Raw genomic sequence first — 20,595 nt, 5'->3', positions numbered from 1 at the left:
CTTGATGAGAAACCAAAGGTGACATACCAACTAACCCATGACCTCTTACCTTTAAATCTGTAACCCTAAACCGCTAGCATCTAACTATAACCCCTGACCTCTACCCCTTTCTCCTAACTCTGACCTCTGACCTCAGCTGCAAGGTGCAGTGGAGGCGGAGTACCAGGAGAAGTTCTGTCTGTTGCCGGGGGAGATCCAGGACTTCCTGCTGAACAGGAAAGGGGGTGTCAAAAGTCACGTCGTGCCCCAGCCCTCCACCCCCCATGACATACTCTCTGAGGAGGAACTAGAGGAGGACCGGAGCAAGTGAGAAAGAGAGAAAGCGAGAGGAGATGGAAAGAGAGCTATTCTTCTTAATAAATGCTGGTTTACTACTGCACTCTAAAGGTAGTCATGGAGAATTTGTATTGTTATGTTATCTGTAGCATATTTTTGAAAGTTGAGATTTGATATATACTCCTACTGTACATTGTACTCTTGCCTGCCTTTAATGGTGCTTCCAAGACAACTGGGAACTCTGAAGAAAAAAACGAGGTCAATTCATGATGTCAGTGACTTTCCGGTCGGAAAGTCTGAGCTATAGAAAGATGCCAGAGTTTCGAGTTGGAATTCTGAGAGGGATGACCGTTCAAAACTATTTTTCCCAGTTGAAGCAAAAAAAAATTGAGTTCCCAGTTGTCTGAACGCATTGAAGTCGGAGAGACTTGCTGATTCGTTGAACGCGGCACGTGTATAACTACAACCAATTAGCAAGTCAGAAATTTCAGAGTTTGCTAGTTCCGACTAGCATGTGAACACGGCATGTAACCCGTGCAAGCGACGCATTCCTACGTTATACTTCCGTGTTCATGTCCTTGTTATTTTGAATTGGTGATTAAATTATCAAATGAAAACATGGTCAGATAAGATATATGAAAAAATGTGTGTGAATGAATTTACTACTGCCAAATGACTTTCATTTAGTTTTTGCCCTAAGACCATTCACCACGTTTTTTGCCCTAAGACCATTCACCACGTTTTTTGCCCTAAGACCATTCACCACGTTTTGCCGATTGAAAACCATTCAAAAAGCCAACAAAATTCTTGCTGCGTCACTTGGTCTAGTGTGGGGTTTGATTCAAATAATCAGCTAATCATCAAGCTTTGATAATTTGAATCAGTTGTGTAGTGTTAGGGCTAAACCCCAAACTGAACCCATTGGGGTCCCGAGGACCGGGTTTCGGAAACGCTGGTCTAGTGGCTGAACAGTGTGTTGCATGTGGCCAAGCAAAGAACGTGTTCTTATTCTACTGACTATATCTTGACTTCAGGCACGGTCCTGTTGTTCTGACCACATGTGGTTCTTATCTAGTCATAGTGTTGAGGTAGTCAGTGGGCGAGAGAGCGCCTTTTTGCACTAAAATGTGGATAATTTGCTTCTGTTTGCACCACTGCTGGCTGTCTGTGCTTTTCTCTTAAAATACGTTGCTACTGAAAAGGTTTCTTTAGGCCTTTTCACACTACATTGTTCTTAGCCCCAGGCAAAGACTGGTCCTGGGCTAGCTTATCCTGTTTGCACAAGCATTTGTTAACCCTGCCCTTATTAAAAAAAAGATTGCAGTTTTGAAACTGCAGTAAAAGTGCAGTAACTGCGGTTGACTGTGGTATTTTGGACGCAGTAATTGCAGAATAAGGGTGGGCTTCGCTTTAGCCCTGGGCTGAGGATTCACACTTGTACAAACACACATGGACCAACATTCTATCTCTGCCACTCCACCAATGTTAAGCAATAAGGCATTTTTTTTATTAACAAATTATTTCCTCTTGCTTTTAGTCTAGCATTTTATTTCCAACAGTTATGGTTTGTATAAACCTTCCTGTCTGCCTGTCGGACCTACCAAATAAGGGACAAAAGGTGGCGTGCCAGTGCACGGTGCCACGGCGGTATGGTGTTGTGTGAATGAATATACAGTGCATATTCATATTCTTACTCAATTGGAAAGGCAAAGCATTTGTATATTCCATTTAGCCTATAGCTTTACTAGAACTGTATCATTATGTAAATAAACCTCAAAATAAATTATCTAAGAAATCACAATTTGGACCTTTACAGCAAAAAAAACAACTTTTCAAACGCAAAAGAGGAAAAGAGGGGCATGAGTCACTCACCAAGTCTACATATTTTTTGCTGCTCTTGACTGATTCAAGCAGTCCTTTCTCCTCTTGCATAGCCAGAGAGAAGTCATTACATGACAAGTCACAGTTCACAGATATTTGAAGTTCATTTTTGATCAGCTCTGTGCTGCATCTGTTTCTTGAGTCTGACCATTTAATGGTAATCAGACAAAAAAATCCTTTCTACAAAGGCATTTGAGCCTGGCACACTGAGGACAAATGAGACAATCCTGAATATGTTGATCAAGTTGGCTTTCCCTAGGTTTTGGAAAACTGCCACCTACTTCTCACTGGTGGATTTTGTGGTATCCTGTCTGGCTTTCTGCATTTCCTCCCAGCTAGTACAAAACTCTTCATAGAGTTGGTCCATACTGACTGTCTGTCATTTTGAGGGCAACCACCACCTGCTCCAGGTCAGTGAAGGAGAGCTCCTCATAGAGGCACATCAGTTTCACCATTACATTTTCTGGTGAGAAATCAAACCACTTGTCAATGTATGTAATGACAGTGTCATAGAACTTCAAAGTCCTGTTGCTGCTTGGACCTTTGTGCTGACAATTGTTTGTCCATCAGCTGCTTAGTCTACTCAGACAAAACTGTCCTGTTTCAGCTGAAGCATCTTAAATTTTGAACTTTTGGACTTCCTCGTAAACATCTGTGATGCAGAGCGTTGTTTCGTCCAGCTTTTTTACGAGTTGGTCAAAAACACACACACTTTGTGGAAAAAGCACAGATAAATCTCAGCAGCTTCCGTTTTTTTTTCGTTTTCAAAAATACTATTCAGTGCCACAGGACAGGTCTCCCTAAGGGACCTGAAGTATGACGTAAGATCTGGCCAGCTTTGCTGGAGACGATCGACAGCTGGATGAAGAGAGAGCCATCGTGTGCAAACATGTCGCAGAATTTCACGCCACTCAGTGTCAACAAAGGCAACAAAAAAAATGCACGCAGTTCCTCTCTTCGGGAAGCATATACTGATAAGTGGCTGTAGATCTGTAAAACAATTGTCTCAATATCCACTGATCGCAGGCGTGCTTGCAGGCATTATGAGCTATGAGCTAATTATGGGCAATTAGCTTTCAGAATGCGATTGTTGGTACTGCTCAATAACTGGTAAACGGAGAGGTGTTTTCCAATTATGTCACGAAGAATACACCGATATTGCTATTTAGCTAGCTTGGCCTTGTGCATTTCTGTGGATGCATTATTTATGTGGATGCATGCTGAGTTAGGTCATTCTCCCCTTCATGGCCAATTGAGAATTCCCGACGCATAAAGTACAGAAAGCTTTCGTCGAGTCACCACTGACAGCCTTAACACACGTCTTTGCTTCACGTTGTTTGTTGTAGCTGCACAGTCTTTTTTGCATGTTTATCCATATTTCCTTGATATACCAAACCGACCGAACAATAACAGAAATGACTTTGCAGGAATTGGCGCGTTTACACTATACTGTGATTGGATGAATATACGGGACAAGGGAGGTCCCGGCTAATACGGGACAGTTGGCAACCCTAGAAACAGTGTTTGACATGCGATATAGTCCTGTGCAGTGAATGCAGTACACGGACATCAATTTTTCTAATCCAAGCAAAATCATGCAACGATATTATTATCAAGAATAGCTATATCCAATTAAATGTCATTAGAAAATCTATCAAACAGATACAAATGCAACTTTAGCTGCCCTTCGTGCTGTAGAGTTTGTGGCTTCTTCAGTTGGCTAGCTAAGTGGGAACACGTTTACCAGCCTATACAGCAACGGTTATTGTTAACCATAGCAACCAATGTTTTCGCACGGATTAAATTAAAGTATTTCGTTTTTTTGTAGGATTTTTTAAACTCAGATGGGAGGATGAAGTAGTATACATTTACTTAAAATACCATGCAGAACGCATCACAAGCATATGCCAATTAGGTGAATGTGCAGCTTTTGTGATTGGACAGTGAAAATTCTGCGTTTCACACTGGCTATTTCACACACACCGTGTTTCTGGGGCTAGAACCGAAAAATCGGGGCTAGCCCTGGGCTAAGGTTGGTGCCAACCAACTTTTTAATGTGCAAATGTGAACACTTGCTTAAAATCTCCCTTAGACCAGGGCTAAGGAGGCTCTTAGCCTTGGGCTAAGGTGCAGTGTTGAAAGCACCTAATCATTGTTTTCTACTTGGTATTAATGCTTTTAGAGTTTTATATGCATACGTTTTGCAAACGACATTGATCTGTTATTTACAAATGATGAGCTGTTGATTGTTTGGTTCCATACACTTTCAGGGATGCATGACTTTATGCAGCATTTTTGTTGACTGTTTAAATGTATTATTATATGCTTAATAACATGGATGTACTGGTTCAATCATAATTAAGGACTTAGTTTCATGTTATTTAATTAGTTTCCTTTTAGATATTTAATACAATTATATCCCAATTCTTTATCACCATTTCCAACTCCTGATGTAGTGTAAAATAACCCCAAAAAATGTCAGATCCAACAAAGACTTATTAACGGTTTCACATGGGACCTGCAACAATGTGTTGCAACTGGCAAAGTATGTTTTTCTTGTTGCTGTTGTTTTTGAAAAAGATTTTTCTGTAAGTACTGCACTTTACTTCACATCTGTTTGACTATTTTACTGGGGCTAAATGTCTGATTTGATAAACAAAATTACTATACTCTAGTAATTACAAAAAATAAAGTATAACGTTTGATCTAAAATTTGTATCAATACAATTACATGAATAATATAGGAAGAAAACATATGTAAACATGTTATGTAATTCCAAACTGTGTTTAACTCTCTTATTGAATAGGATTCTGGTAGTTATTTGAATGTTTCTGAAGTATATACTTGTATTGGATTTATTTGTATATAGTTGTATTTGTTTGGTTGCAGTATTATATTCCAAACAAATACAACAAAAACAAATAAATCCAATACAAGTATATACTTCAGAAACATTCAAATAACTACCAGAATCCTATTCAATAAGAGAGTTTAAACACAGTTTGGAATTTCATAACATATGTTTTCTTCCTATATTATTCATGTAATTTTATTGATACAATAAAATTCCAAACTGTGTTTAACTCTCTTATTGAATAGGATTCTGGTAGTTATTTGAATGTTTCTGAAGTATATAATTGTATTGGATTTATTTGTATATAGTTGTATTCGCTTGGTTGCAGTATTATATTGAATAATAATAAGAAAAGTCAAAGATAAGTTGGGTGTTAATAGTAAGAATGTTACTAGAATTATTTATTTAATTCACAAAGTTGTTCTAACTTGTATGGAGCCTTTGCTCTCAGTAATGATTTGCCCCTTGTTTTTGTGATTACTTGAACCACATTTAACTAAAATATTTATTATGAAATTAGATGTGTGTATTTTCTAACGTTTAAAAAAATACAGTTGAAGTCAGAAGTTTACATACTCTTAGGTTGGAGTCATTAAAACTCGTTTTTCAACCACTCCACAAATTTCTTGTTAACAAACTATAGTTTTGGTTAGGACAAATACTTTGTGCATGACACAAGTCATTTTTCCAACAATTGTTTACAGACAGATTATTTCACTTATAATTCATTGTATCACAATTCCAGTGGGTCATAAGTTTACATACACTAAGTTGACTGTGCCTTTAAACAGCTTGGAAAATTCCAGAAAATTATGTCATGGCTTTAGAAGCTTCTGATTGACATCATTTGAGTCAATTGGAGGTGTACCTGTGGATATAGAACATTTTGGCCAGAACTGAAAAAGCGTGTGCGAGCAAGGAGGTCTACAAACCTGACTCAGTTACACCAGCCCTGTCAGGAGGAATGGGCCAAAATTCACCCAACTTATTGTGGGAAGCTTGTGGAAGGCTAACCGAAACGTTTGACCCAAGTTAAACAATTTAAAAGGCAATGCTACCAAATACTAATTGAGTGTATGTAAACTTCTGACCCACTGGGAATGGATGAAAGAAATAAAAGCTGAAATAAATCATTCTCTCTACTATTATTCTGACATTTCACATTCTTAAAGTAAAATGGTGATCCTAACTGACCTAAAACAGGGAATTGTTACTAGGATTAAATGTCAGGAATTGTGAAAAACTGAGTTTAAATGTATTTGGCTAAGGTGTATGCAAACTTCCGACTTCAATTGTACATTCACACAATCTAACTGGTACGCACAAATGCAAACATGACATAAGTACATACACTCCACTGAAACCAAACACAAAAGGTTATTTTAACAGCCATACAAAACCTTATAACATCTGCCAGTCATTACTTGAATTGGCAACAGCTCTCCCTGCAGGACAAACGCTTGACAAACGTGGTCGCTGTCACTGTCGTCGTTGTCTTCGTCTTCTCTCTTCTTCTTCTCGCTTCTATGATATCATGGCGGTCCGCAAACAATCGTTTAAGTACATGCTGCCACCTACTGTGCTGGAATGTATGATCAATCATGATCTGCCCAATTCTGTACTACCATGAAAATAAAATTCAAAACCAAATAAATCCATAACTTCTACCACACCCTCCCCCAACAAACCCATTAGACTTTATCTATATCATGCTGAGACACTCCACCCTTTGGATTGTTCAGCATGTCAACAACCATTTCAACAGTAATATCTGTTACCCCCAATATCTATTTTGCCATCTCCAAAAAAACCTTCAACCTGGCATTTCTGCTTTCCACAAACCGAGTCGTATTGATAACCTTACCAATAAAAACTATGAAGTTGTAACGCCCTGGCCATAGAGAGGGGTTTTGTTCTTTATTTTGGTTAGGCCAGGGTGTTACATTGGGTGGGCGTTCTATGTGCATTTTTCTATGTTGGTTTGTTTCATTGATTTTGGCCGTGTGGCTTCCAATCAGGCACAGCTGTGAGCGTTGTTGCTGATTGGGAGTCACACATAAGGAGCATGTTTTTCCTTTGGGTTTTGTGGGTAATTGTTTCTGTTGAGTGTTTTGCACCTGACAGGACTGTTTGGCTGTCAGTTTTCTTGTTTTTGTATAGTGTTCACGTTGTTCAATTAAAATCATGATGAACACTAACTCCGCTGTGCCTTGGTCTACTCTCTCTCCCGACGGCCGTTACAGAAGTCAACTTTATTCATTATCAACGTGTCCTTTGACACCACACATTCATGAGCACAAGATTTCTGAACAGGCCTCGAAACCATCCCAGGACCATCAGAAGCACCTGCCCCGACAGTAGGTCCACTTACTACAGGTACATCCATGTCAGCTCCATCAGTCTGACAGTAGCTCCACTTACTACAGGTACATCCATGTAAACTCCATCAGTCTGACAGTAGGTCCACTTACTACAGGTACATCCATGTAAACTCCATCAATCTGACAGTAGCTCCACCTACTACAGGTACATCCATGACAGATCCATCAGTCTGACAGTAGGTCCACTAACTACAGGTACATCCATGTCAGATCCATCAGTCTGACAGTAGGTCCACTTACTACAGGTACATCCATGTCAGATCCATCAGTCTGACAGTAGGTCCACTTACTACAGGTACATCCATGTAAACTCCATCAGTCTGACAGTAGCTCCACTTACTACAGGTACATCCATGTCAGATCCATCAGTCTGACAGTAGGTCCACTTACTACAGGTACATCCATGTAAACTCCATCAGTCTGACAGTAGGTCCACTTACTACAGGTACATCCATGTCAGCTCCATCAGTCCGCACTGTAGTTCTACCAATTTGTTTTACAGCCCCTGCATACGATACATCATGACTGATTATATTACTCTGAGCCTCTCTAGCCTCTCTCTGTACCTGGCATCCACCAAATGCTGCACTGTGTTCTCCCCCATAATTACAGCACTTAACCTTCACATTGCTTCCACATTCACCATACTCATGTGCCCCTCCACACTTATTTTCTTTCCTTTACACTGAGCAGCTAGCTACATGTCCCATTCTTTGGCTTTTAAAACATTGCAGTGCATATGGGACAAGTTATCTAACATTCTAAATAAGGAATCCTATGTGTACTTTCCCCGGCAAGGCTTTCTCAAACCTCAACATCACTGATAAGCTTTGACTTCTTTTACCCTCTTTCCTACTGATCAACCTTTTGACCTCAATCACTCTGCCTCCACATTTTCTTTAATATCATCTGTGGACATACAGTACCAGTCAAACATTGTCAAGGCAAAGGGTGGCTACTTTGAAGAATCTCAAGTATAAAATATATTTTGATTTGTTTAACACTTGTTTGGTTACTACATGATTCCATATGTGTTATTTCATAGTTTTGATGTCGTCACTATTATTCTACAATGTAGAAAATAGTAAAAATAAAGAAACCCTGGAATGAGTAGGTGTCCAAACTTTTGACTGGTACTTTAGATATTGGGACCCCAGTGATGACTCCCCTCAATCTAGCATAAGAACAAAGGACACGGCTTTTAATCTTCTTCCCATTAAGCTTTTCCATTTTCAGAATCTTCTCTTGCTGAGCCTGACTACCACACAATATTAACAATCTACCATTTCCAATGAACCAAGCTAATTTCACTTCACTAACAGTTGAAGTCGGAAGTTTACATACACTAAGGTGGGAGTCATTAAAACTCGTTTTTCAACCTCTCCACAAATTTCTTGTTAACAAACTATAGTTTTGGCAAGTCGGTTAGGACATCTACTTTGCGCATGACAAAAGTTATTTATCCAACAATTGTTTACAGACAGATTATTTCACTTATTACTCACTGTGACACAATTCCAGTGGGCCAGAAGTTTACATACACTAAGTTGACTGTGCCTTTAAACAGCTTGGAAAATTCCAGAAAATGATGTCATGGCTTTAGAAGCTTCTGATAGGCTAATTGACATCATTTGAGTCAATTGGAGGTGTACCTGTGGATGTATTTCAAGGCCTACCTTCAAACCCAGTGCCTCTTTGCTTGACATCATGTGAAAATCAAAAGAAATCAGCCAAGACCTCAGAAAAAAAATTTAGACCTCCACAAGTCTGGGTCATCCTTGGGAGCAATTTCCAAACGCATGAAGGTACCACGTTCATCTGTTCAAACAATAGTACACAAGTATAAACACCATGGAACCACGCAGCCGTCATACCGCTCAGGAAGGAGACGCGTTCTGTCTCCTAGAGATGAACGTACTTTGGTGCAAAAAGTGCAAATCAATCCCAGAACAACCGCAAAGCACCTGGTGAAGATGCTGGAGGAAACGGGTACAAAAGTATCTATATACACAGTAAAACGTGTCCTATATCGACATAACCTGAAAGGCCACTCAGCAAGGAAGAAGCCACTGTTCCAAACCCGCCATAAAAAAGCCAGACTACGGTTTGCAACTGCACATGGGGACAAAGATCGTACTTTTTGGAGAAATGTCCTGTGGTCTGATGAAACAAAAATAGAAGTGTTTGGCCATAATGACCATCATTATGTTTGGAGGAAAAGGGGGAGGCTTGCAAGCCAAAGAACACCATCCCAACCGTGAAGCACGGGGGTGGCAGCATCATGTTGTGGGGGTGCTTTGCTGCAGGAGGGACTGGTGCACTTCACAAAATAGATGGCATCATGAGGGAGGAAAATGATGTGGATATATTGAAGCAACATCTCAAGACATCAGTCAGGAAGTTAAAGCTTGGTCGCAAATGGATCTTCCAAATGGACAATGAGCCCAAGCATACTTCCAAAGTTGTGGCAAAATGGCTTAAGGACAACAACGTCAAGGTATTGGAGTGGCCATCACAAAGCCCTGACCTCAAACCTATAGAACATTTGTGGGCAGAACTGAAAAAGTGTGTGTGAGCAAAGAGGTCTACAAACCTGACTGAGTACACCAGATCTGTCAGGAGGAATGGGCCAAAATTCACCCAACTTATTGTGGGAAGCTAGTGGAAGGCTACCCGAAACCATTGACCCAAGTTAAACAATTTAAAGGCAATGCTACCAAATACTAATTGAGTGTATGTAAACTTCTGACCAACTGGGAATGTGATGAAAGAAATAAAAGTTGAAATAAATAATTCTCTCTACTATTATTCTGACATTTCACATTCTTAAAATAAAGTGGTGATACTAACTGACTTAAGACAGGGAGTTTTTACAATGATTAAATGTCAGGAATTGTAAAAAACAGAGTTTAAATGTATTTGGCTAAGGTGTATGTAAACTTCCGACTTCCAACTGTACCTCTATATCAATGGAATTAGTTAGTCGGATAGGGTGTAAGTGAGGCCCTGTGGTCTCATTAAACACTCTCACAACCAGTTGTGTAAAGTTCTAATGTAAAAATACTTTAAAGTACTTAGTGCTATTAAGTAGTTTTTTGGGGTATTTCTACTTTACTTTTCCATTTATATTTTTGCTAACTTTTACTTTTACTTCACTACATTCCTAAAGAAAATAATTTACTTTTTACTCCATACATTTTCCCTGACACCCAAAAGTACTCATTCAATTTTTACAGGAAAATGGTCCAATTCCCAGGCTCAGTTGGTAGAGCATGGTGTTTACAACGCCAGCATGGTGTGTGCAACGCCAGGGTTGTGGGTTTGATTCCCATGGGGGGCCAGTAATTTAAAAAAAATTATAATTAAATGCATGAAATGAAATGTATTCATTCACTACTGTAAGTTGCTCTGGTAAAGAGCGTCTACTAAATGACTAAAATGTAAAATGTAAGATCACCTGGTCATCCCTACTGCCTCTGATCTGGCGGACTCACTAAACACAAATGCTTTGTTTGCAAATTATGTCTTGAGTGTGACCCTGGCTCTTCGTAAATGTAAAAAAAAACAAGAAAATAGTGCAGTCTGGTTTGCTTAAAATAAGTTATTTGAAATTGTTTATACTTTTACTTTTAATATTAAGTACATTTGAGTAATTCTATTTACTTTTAATACTTAAGTATATTTAAAACCAAATACTTTTAGACTTTTACTCAAGTAGTATTTTATTGGGTGACTTTCACTTTTATTTGAGTCATTTTCTATTAAGGTATCTTTACTTTTACTCAAGTATGACAATTGATACTTTTCCCACCACTGATCACAACTTTCCACTCCAACACGTCACTACTGCATTCTGTATCATGATCTCTCTTCTTCCTATGTCTTTACACTATTGACCATTCCGGTCCTTGACGCTCATCCTCCCATTACATACCCTCAGAACTGACACCCATATTGTTCGCATTCCAGCACAACTGTTGCTTCACCAACTTTTTCTACATTCCTCATTTTCGTCCGCACTACTCGCCGCCATTTCCGATCGTGTTACGGTGTTGTAACAACGGTGTTGTTTTGGCCAGACACATCCAATTTCACACCCACGAACTACAAACTCAGAGTAAGATTGGAAGAGTAATTTGTCAAAAGAGAGGATAACAAAAATCCTTGGTAATCCAAATTTGAACAATGAAAAAAAAAAAAAAATTAAGTCAAAAGCTCCAATGTCATTATATTCTGTATAACTCATCGTAAGTTGTATTTTATTTATTGTTGATTTAAAAACAAAAATATTTTGCTTTCAAATAACAATTTCCTCGCTATGCACTGATTACAGTCTGCAGTTGTGGGGAAAAACGCACGCGAGCTTTGATTTACATGTGCTGTTGTTGCTGTGCCATTTCCTTGCGTTTTGAGAGTGTGGAGTGTACCTTTTGTTCTGGTGCTCTCGTTCAAGTGACAATGACAGCCTGTCTATCAAGATGCATGGAACCCGCCCCATTCACCCCTCCTGCTCCCTGGCCGTAGCAAGCAGGGAGCAGTGAAGACGAGGTAGCTAGTTTTGAAGCCGTGGCATAAATGATCTCATCTCAGCCCGATCTCCGCTTTCTACAGAGGATCCTATGACCAACACCGGAATAAAGTAAAAATAAAGGTACGCCAAATGAATTAACCGACTGTATTTATTTGTTAGGCTTGATATGGTGCATTTATTGAAATGTTTATCTCCGAAACTCTTGTCAAATGTTAGTCTGGTGAGGTGAGGGGGGGCGCTAGCTACACATTTAGCTAGGTAACGTAGTTAACGGTAGTTAGGTAGCTAAACAATTTTCATGCGGGAGTATCCATGCCAGTTAGGGAGAGTGGAGAAATGTAGTTGGAAAAGGTTAGCTCGTCATTTTAAAACAGTGTTGTAATAATCTACCCCAATTATATCCGTTATTTTATAGTTCAACAATTATATCGCAGAGTGGGAATTGGCTAACTACAGTAGGTAACGTAGCTAGTTATTTCAAAATGGCCTCATCTCCGTTGTCGCCCCAGCGTCCCTGTTGCTCGAGCTAGACAAAGCATGCGGTACAGCTACCAGAGACGGATATGCTATTACAGTGAGTGCAATATAAATAACTAATTTCATGATGTACATATTTTTGTATTAACCTATTATGAATTGCAGGATACACACTCGCACTGTTGCGTAGTCAGCTAATTTCTCCATTCAAATAAGCATAAGCGGCAGCGGAAATACTGTCAACGTCAGTACTGTGGGGGAGGGGAGCCAGAGACGAGGAGGAGGATCTCTGGTGCAGCTGTGGGTGTTAATGCTATTTTATGTATTAAGCCTTGCAGCTCTTTGACGTTTAGAACGGTGTAATATAACTGAGCCATAACACAGAGTACAAGCACAGCATACATGAATGAGGTTCCCTCCTTACATTTGGTACTGACAGAGTAATTGTTTGGAGTAAAAAACCTTGATTCATCAAAACGGGGATTCAACTTTAAAGATAATTTTTTCATTTAACCTTTATTTAACTAGGAAAGTCAGTAAAGAACAAATTCTTATTTACAATGATGGCCTACTGGGGAACAGTGGGTTAACTGCCTTGTTCAGGGGCATAACGACAGATTTTTACTTTGTCAGTTCAGGGATTCAATCCAGCAACCTTTCGGTTACTGGCCCAAGGCCCTAACCACTAGGCTACCTGCCGGCCTAATTTGAAGGGGTGTATGTTGGCTTGACCTATGTTTTGTTTTTATTATAGCCACATTAACCTATTAGATCCTATTTGTCAATGGATTACAACCTAACAGATTTGTATTGAACAGGCCTTTTTAGGTTTGCAGTGGTCATAAAGAGCAAAAAGTCCCCTGCCTGGCACCAGTAACTTGTTTTTGTCTCATCAAAATGATTGCACTTCCTTTTTTCCTTGCTTTCAGATATCCAATCAGCTATACTCCCATGATAGACACCTATTGTTTGGGGGTGGAATGGTGCATTATCATGAACCCTGTGTTGTTACTTGTGTAGTATTATGATTCTTAGCTAGAAATTCTCCATTCTTTTTTACCGTTACCACTAAGGTAACAAAAGAGAAACAGAGAAATTACATTCATGTGTCTGCCTCACATTTTGTATTTTGAATAGGGTACCTGGCAACGCTACTCATGAATTGGACTAAAAAATCTGGAATTATTATTTGGGTTCTAGCTATTTAGAACACCACATTTGCTGAATTTGACAGTTGTCTTGTACCCCAGAGGATTGTATCAGACTGTTTGTGCATTTTATCTGTGGTCTGACGCAGGTCCATTTGCAGTCTTCAGTTCTTGCAGCTAACATGATCTTAGATTTCAGTAAGGGCACCAGTCCAATTATGTGACAGATTGTTTTTCATCATGGTTTATTGATGGCTAACGACATTAGAAGCACATAACCACCCTCTAGTGAAAGCAATGGTTAGGCTAAGTGGTCGGCCATAAAGTCTGCATTCCAGTTAGGTTCATTAACACACCCAAAAGCACTCTCCTGATTACTTCCAATGGTGAAAACATACAGTAAATTCGACATTGTCGCTTGTGATGTTATTTGTTGCTCCAGTGCTGAGATGTCTACTCAGGTAGGACCAAAGCTCAATGTCCTTCGCTTGGCAGACTGATAGATTGTGAACCTGTGATGTCCACAGTGTATCCCTGCAGCCCTAAAATAGATAGATATAAGACATTTGCTTATTAGGAACATTGCTTAAGTTGCTATTATCAACTGTGCTTTTTTTGCCATAAGCTAGTATAGTGTTAAAATAATCAATTAAGTGCAAATGTTTGCTGTTTTGAACCAAAATGTTACTTTATTAGGTTACTTTATTTCATACTTGCCTCCTGTTTGATATAATTTCCTCCTTCGTAGATGGTTGATCCATGTAGCAGAGTAGTAACTCCAATTACTGCCCCACCCACTGCTCTCTCTGAGGAGATGCACACCCTGACAGAAGTTCCTTTGTTTTAGTCTGATGGAAAATGTAGTGTGACGTCACACAGGCTCCTGTCCTGTGTTCTCTCCCTACTCTGCTCTTCCCTGCTTGTTGGTCCGTTGGAGTCAACAGCCGTCCCCTGTTTTTTTGAGGCAAGTCTTCTGATATCTTCTCATTCAGACAGAGATACTGCTTCAGGAAGGTTCATTTTCACTGTTCCTCCTTTCCCTTTAATGACATTTTAGCAGTTATATTTTTTGGAGCATGGTGTGTTTCTCAATCATATCAAATTTAAACCTGTGTGGTATTCTTTTGACTTTTCTCACCCAGTATGTGTCCTATTAACTTCACTCCGGTAGTACAGAAGTGAACTCACTTTTGCCAATATTTAGATGTTTGACGACAGGTGGCAGTGGGATGGGATAGTGTACGTACATGAGCTGATTGTGTTTTTTGTTGAGAAAAGCCTGACCTGTCCTGATTTTGACCGCAGTGATGGTAGTTGGTTGGTAACATGCTGTATTTTCGGTGGTTCAGTGGGTCTGTTAAAAGTGTGGTTGTTCCGCCCAGCAGGAGCCTTGCTTCAGACTGGCCTAAAATGGGCAGAAAGGGTGCAGAACAAAAGCTGCTTGTTGCTTGTACAAAAGTACTGAAGCGCTGCAGCCGGGACCAAGCTGCTATGCTAATGCCTGTGCCTCTCAACAGGAAAGGTATAGCAAACTCTCAGAAAAACAACAAGCTATTTATACTGTAGCACATTACATTAATATTTAGCTAGCCTGTAGAGATTCTTCTTCATGAAATTCTCTTACCAATGAAAAGTTTGTCCTTATGCCACACACTTCAAACATAACACCAAAAATTATAAATTCATACATTTTTTGAATGTAGTTTTGATAACTAAAATTCATCAAGACAATACAGTATTTCATGATATCATGTGTGTTTGTGTTAGAATGTGAAGTTTTTGTGATAGGTTTGTCACCAATAACACTCTTTCCGTTTCCCTTCACCCCAGAGAGCCAAAATGTTCCCGAAGGGCACGAAGCGCAAGTTTTCCGACTCAAGGGAGGAACCTGTGGCAGGCGGTGAGGATGTGAATCAGTCGAGTTCGGCAGCTGTGAGGATGCTGTCGTCCTACAGCCTGCAGCGGCAGTCCCTGCTGGACATGTCCCTGATCAAACTGCAGCTGTGCCACATGCTGGTGGAGCCTAATCTGTGCCGTTCGGTGCTGATTGCCAACACGGTGAGGCAGATCCAGGAGGAGATGACCCAGGACGGCACCTGGCAGATCATGACCCAGGCCCTGAGTGCTGCCAACGCTGCTGCCCAGTGCTCTGCAGACCGCCTGGTGGCCACCGAGGTGCTGTGTCGGCAGACAGAGGCAGCCCAGGGGGAGCAGGTCCCCAAGCCCTTCCCAGTGGTGGGGTCAGAGGGCTGCCCTGCGGAGGAGGTGGTGGAGGAGGAGGAGGCGGCGGCAGAGGTGGGGATGACTATGTCCACTGTCTCCCCCCAAGCCCCAACCTCCTACCTGCCAGGCACCTTTGGCATGGAGCCCTGCTGGGAAGAGGAGGAGACGGGTGAAGATGATGAGGAGGAGGAGGAGGCAGTGAGGAGTGTGGGTCTGGCTCAGAGGGGGAGGAGAGGGAGTGTGACAGCCTGGTGGAGGACACCAGGACAGCAGAGCAGGTCTTTGGCACGTTCGAGATCAAAAACCCTGCGCCCAGCCCCGACCCTGCTCTGGAGGAACTGTTTTCAGACGTGGATGCGTCTTACTACGACCTTGATACAGTGCTGACAGGAATGCAGAGTGTTCCTAAGATGGGGCCCTATGACCTCCTGGAGAGCCTGTCCTCCCATGGGCCCTCACCCCTCAGTTCCAGCGCCAGCTGCCGATCAGACCTCAATGAACTGGACCACATCATGGAGATCATAGTGGGCTCCTGAGAAACAACACATTTCTTTGCATACTTACTTTGCAGACTCTTTACAGACTGTGCACGTTGTGCGTACATGGATATGGTGTTATTATACGTTCAGATGTTGAGGGTTTATGAAATCAAGAACTTATTCAGTGTTACGACATGCAGCTGTGCATCTCTAAGTGGGCAGAGATTACAACCTATACCATTACGATTTTTCTTATTTTACAAACTTTTCTATATTTCTTTTTGTCATACAATCTATTTTTCCAGTTTTGTTTTTATTTATTGTTATATGTATGGACTGAAGAACAATGTCATTACACTACACACAAATAGACCCAAACATCTGAAGCGATGCATATTTTCCTAAAGAGGAAAACAAATATTAGTGAAACATGTACGTAGAGTTGAAGTTGGAAGTTTACATACACCTTAGCCAGATACATTTAAACTCAGTTTTTCACAATTCCTGACATTTAATTCTAGTAAAAAATTCCCTGTCTTAGGTCAGTTACGATCACCACTTTATTTTAATAATGTGAAATGTCAGAATATATAGCTGAGAGCGATTTATTTCATCTTTTATACCTTTCATCACATTCCCAGTGCGTCAGAAGTTTACATACACTCAATTAGTATTTGGTAGCATTGCCTTTAAATTGTTTAACTTGGGTCACACGTTTCGGGTAGCCTTCCACAAGCTTCCCACAATAAGTTGGGTGAATTTTGGTCCATTCCTCCTGACACAGCTGGTGAGTCAGGTTTGTAGGCCTCCTTGCTCGCACACGCTTTTTCAGTTCTGCCCACAATTTTTATATGGGATTGAGGTTAGGGCTTTGTGATGGCCACTCCAATACCTTGACTGTGTTGTCCTTAATCCATTTTGCCACAACTTTGGAAGTATGCTTGAGGTCATTGTCCATTTGGAAAATCCATTTGCAATCAAGCTTTAACTTCTTATGGCTGAAATCCCGTTAACGGGATCGGGATCCGGTTTAATGGCAGACCGCCAAATTCAAAAATTATTACAAATATTTAACTTTCATACATTCACAAGTGCAATACACCAAATTGAAGCTGAACTTCTTGTATTTCTAGCCACCGTATCAGATTTCAACCAGGCTTTACGGCGAAAGCAATTTACGCTATAATCTGAGGATAGTCCCCCAACAAACAAACACTGACAATCATATTTCATCCCGCCAGGCGCGACACAAAACGCAGAAATAACATAATTCATGCTTTACCTTTGTCGAGCTTCTTCTGTTGGCACTCCAATATGTCCCATAAACATCACAAATGGTCCTTTTGTTCGATTCATTCCGTCGTTATATATCCAAAATGTCCATTTATTTGGCGCGTTTGATAAAAAAAAAACACCAGTTCCAACTTGCGCAACATGACTACAAAATCTCTCATAAGTTACCTGTAATTGACCATTTTCAGCAAACAACTTTCCTAATACAACTTTAGGTATTTTTTTACGTAAATAATCGATAAAATTTAAGACGGGATAAACTGCGTTCAATACTGGAGGAAAACAAAGTCGAGCGTGCTTTCAGGTCGCGCGCCTCTATCAAAAAGTACACTGCCCTTGAGCCTCGTTCTGAACGGCCTTACTTAATTAAACAAAGGAAAAACATCAACCAATTTCTAAAGACTGTTGACATCCAGTGGACGCGATAGGAACTGCAAGCAACTCTCTTAGAATTCTAGATTCTCAATGAAATCTCATGGAAGAGAGAGTGACCTCAAAAAACCCTGTTTGTCCTCGGGGTTTCGCCTGCCAAATATGTTCTGTTATACTCACAGACATCATTCAAACAGTTTTAGAAACTTCAGAGTGTTTTCTATCCAAATCTACCATTATATGCATATCCTACCTTCTGAGCCTGAATAGCAGGGAGTATACTTTGGGCACACTTTTCATCCGGACGTGAAAATAGCGCCCTCAAGCCATAAGAAGTTAACTTCCTGACTGATGTCTTGAGATGTTGCTTCAATATATCCACATCATTTTCCTCCCTCATGATGCCATCTATTTTGTGAAGTGCACCAGTCCCTCCTGCAGCAAAGCACCCACACAACATGATGCTGCCACCCCCGTGCTTCACGGTTGGGATGGTGTTCTTTGGCTTGCAAGCCTAGCACTTTTTCCTCCAAACATAACGATGGTCATTATGGCCAAACAGTTCTATTTTTGTTTCATCAGACCAGAGGACATTTCTCCAAAAAGTACGATCTTTGTCCCCATGTGCAGTTGCAAACCATAGTCTGGCTTTTTTATGGCGGTTTTGGAGCAATGGCTTCTTCCTTGCTGAGTGGCCTTTCAGGTTATGTCGATATAAGACTTGTTTTACTGTGGATATAGATACTTTTGTACCTGTTTCCTCCAGCATCTTCACCAGGTCCTTTGCTGTTGTTCTGGGATTGATTTGCACTTTTTGCACCAAAGTACGTTCATCTCTAGGAGACAGAACGCGTCTCCTTCCTGAGCGGTATGACGGCTGCATGGTTCCATGGTGTTTATACTTGTGTACTATTGTTTGTACAGATGAACGTGGTACCTTCAGGCGTTTGGAAATTGCTCCCAAGGATGAACTAGACTTGTGGAGATCTACAATTATTTTCTGAGGTCTTGGCTGATTTCTTTTGATTTTCACATGATGTCAAGCAAAGAGGCACTGAGTTTGAAGGTAGGCCTTGAAATACATCCACAGGTACACCTCCAATTAACTCAAATTATGTCAATTAGCCTATCAGAAGCTTCTAAAGCCATGACATCATTTTCTGGAATTTTCCAAGCTGTTTAAAGGCACAGTCAACTTAGTGTATGTAAACTTCTGACCCACTGGAATTGTGACACAGTGAATTATAAGTGAAATAATCTGTCTGTAAACAATTGTTGGAAAAATTACTAGTGTCATGCACAAAGTAGATGTCCTAACCGACCGTCCAAAACTGTAGTTTGTTAACAAGAAATTTGTGAAGTGGTTGAAAAACGAGTTTTAATGATTCCAAAGTATATGTAAACTTCCGACTTCAACTGTATGTATGTATATAGAAATATATTTTTTTGCAATATACAGTTTGGGAAATTTACAAGTATGATTTAATATAATTTCCCTCCATATTTTTAATATGATACATTTTAATCTAGCCAGAGTCACCCAATGTCTTCCTATGGTTTGGTTTTAAGTCTCAAGGTGGGCACAGTTTTTTTCTACTTGATTTGAATCCATCCCTTACAACCTAGACAAGATTTGTTAAAGTATTTAGAGAAACTCTTGCTTGATATCAGCATTAAGAAGCCTTATTTTCTGATATTTGTATTACTACAAATGAAGAATTATTGGTTGACCCATTAAGTTATTCCTTTTAATTTATTTAATTTATTAAATACAGATACAAACATGCCACGTAGATCTTTTAAACTGAGCCGTGTAGACCCATGTGATATATTATAAACCGGGTGGTTCGAGCCCTGAATGCTGATTGGCTGAAAGCTGTGGTATATCAGACCATATACCACGGGTATGACAACATTTTTACTGCTCTAATTATGTTGGTAACCAATTTATAATAGAAATAAGACACCGCGGGTGTTTGTGGTATATGGCTAATATACCATGGCTAAGGGCTGCATCCAGGCACACCTTAGCCGTGGTATATATTGGGCATATACCACACCCCCTTTGGCCTTATTGCTTAATTACAATTCAATACTCCCCCTATTCACTATGCATTTAATTTGCGAAAATATATTTTGTACAGAATTCAACTATAATTTTTTACATTTATTTTTACAAGCAGCTCTTTCTCTAAAGATTTCTTTTCATAATGTCTCCTTATCATGATGAAAAGATTACTCAGGCAAACTGTACCAGTAAAATCTGACAGTATTACTCTGGTCATTACTACCACAACACTCCTCTGAATGATGTCACTGCTTCAAACAGCAGCTAGAATTTCAAAGACCTTAACAATTGTAAAGTATATGCATTTTTATATTAAGAAAACATTTTAGGACCTTTGTAAATATTTTTTATAATAAAAGGTGCAAAGCTTGTCATTTTTTTATTTTAATTAATTTGATCAAATTAATCTTAGTATAAATAAAATAAAAAAAATGAAATGTATCCTTTTATTTAAGGACCGTTTGTAAATATTTTAACTAGGCAAGTCAGTTAAGAACAAATTCTTACAATGACAGCCTGCCCCTGAACAACAGATTTTTACCTTGTCAGTTCGGGGATTTGATTCAGCAACCTTTTGATTACTGGCCCAATGCTCTAACCACCTGTCGCCC

The 20,595-nt window shown here is 39.9% G+C and overlaps 1 protein-coding gene across 5 annotated transcripts; it reads left to right on the top strand.

Annotated features, from left to right (window-relative positions):
* Window positions 1–11,722: 11,722 nt before the first annotated feature.
* Window positions 11,723–20,353, top strand: LOC106610950 (uncharacterized). 5 transcript variants are annotated; one of them, XM_045723525.2, is made up of 4 exons: window positions 11,723–12,044; window positions 14,397–14,513; window positions 14,935–15,071; window positions 15,380–20,353. In XM_045723525.2, the coding sequence occupies exon 4, from the start codon at window positions 15,389–15,391 to the stop codon at window positions 16,157–16,159; it is 771 nt and encodes a 256-aa protein (XP_045579481.2). In that variant the 5' UTR covers window positions 11,723–12,044; window positions 14,397–14,513; window positions 14,935–15,071; window positions 15,380–15,388; the 3' UTR covers window positions 16,160–20,353. The 5 variants fall into 5 exon arrangements, with proteins under 5 accessions (XP_045579481.2, XP_045579479.2, XP_014066130.2 ...); XM_045723523.2 differs by having other exon boundaries at window positions 14,298–14,513; XM_014210655.3 differs by lacking the exon at window positions 14,397–14,513.
* The last annotated feature ends 242 nt before the right edge of the window (window positions 20,354–20,595 follow it).

Source organism: Salmo salar, chromosome 09 (assembly GCF_965601325.2).
Source record: "Salmo salar chromosome 09, fSalSal1, whole genome shotgun sequence".
In the NCBI taxonomy this organism is placed as follows: Eukaryota; Metazoa; Chordata; class Actinopteri; order Salmoniformes; family Salmonidae; genus Salmo; species Salmo salar.
Note: the sequence above shows the minus strand (reverse complement) of the source record. Positions and strands in the feature narration are given on the sequence as shown.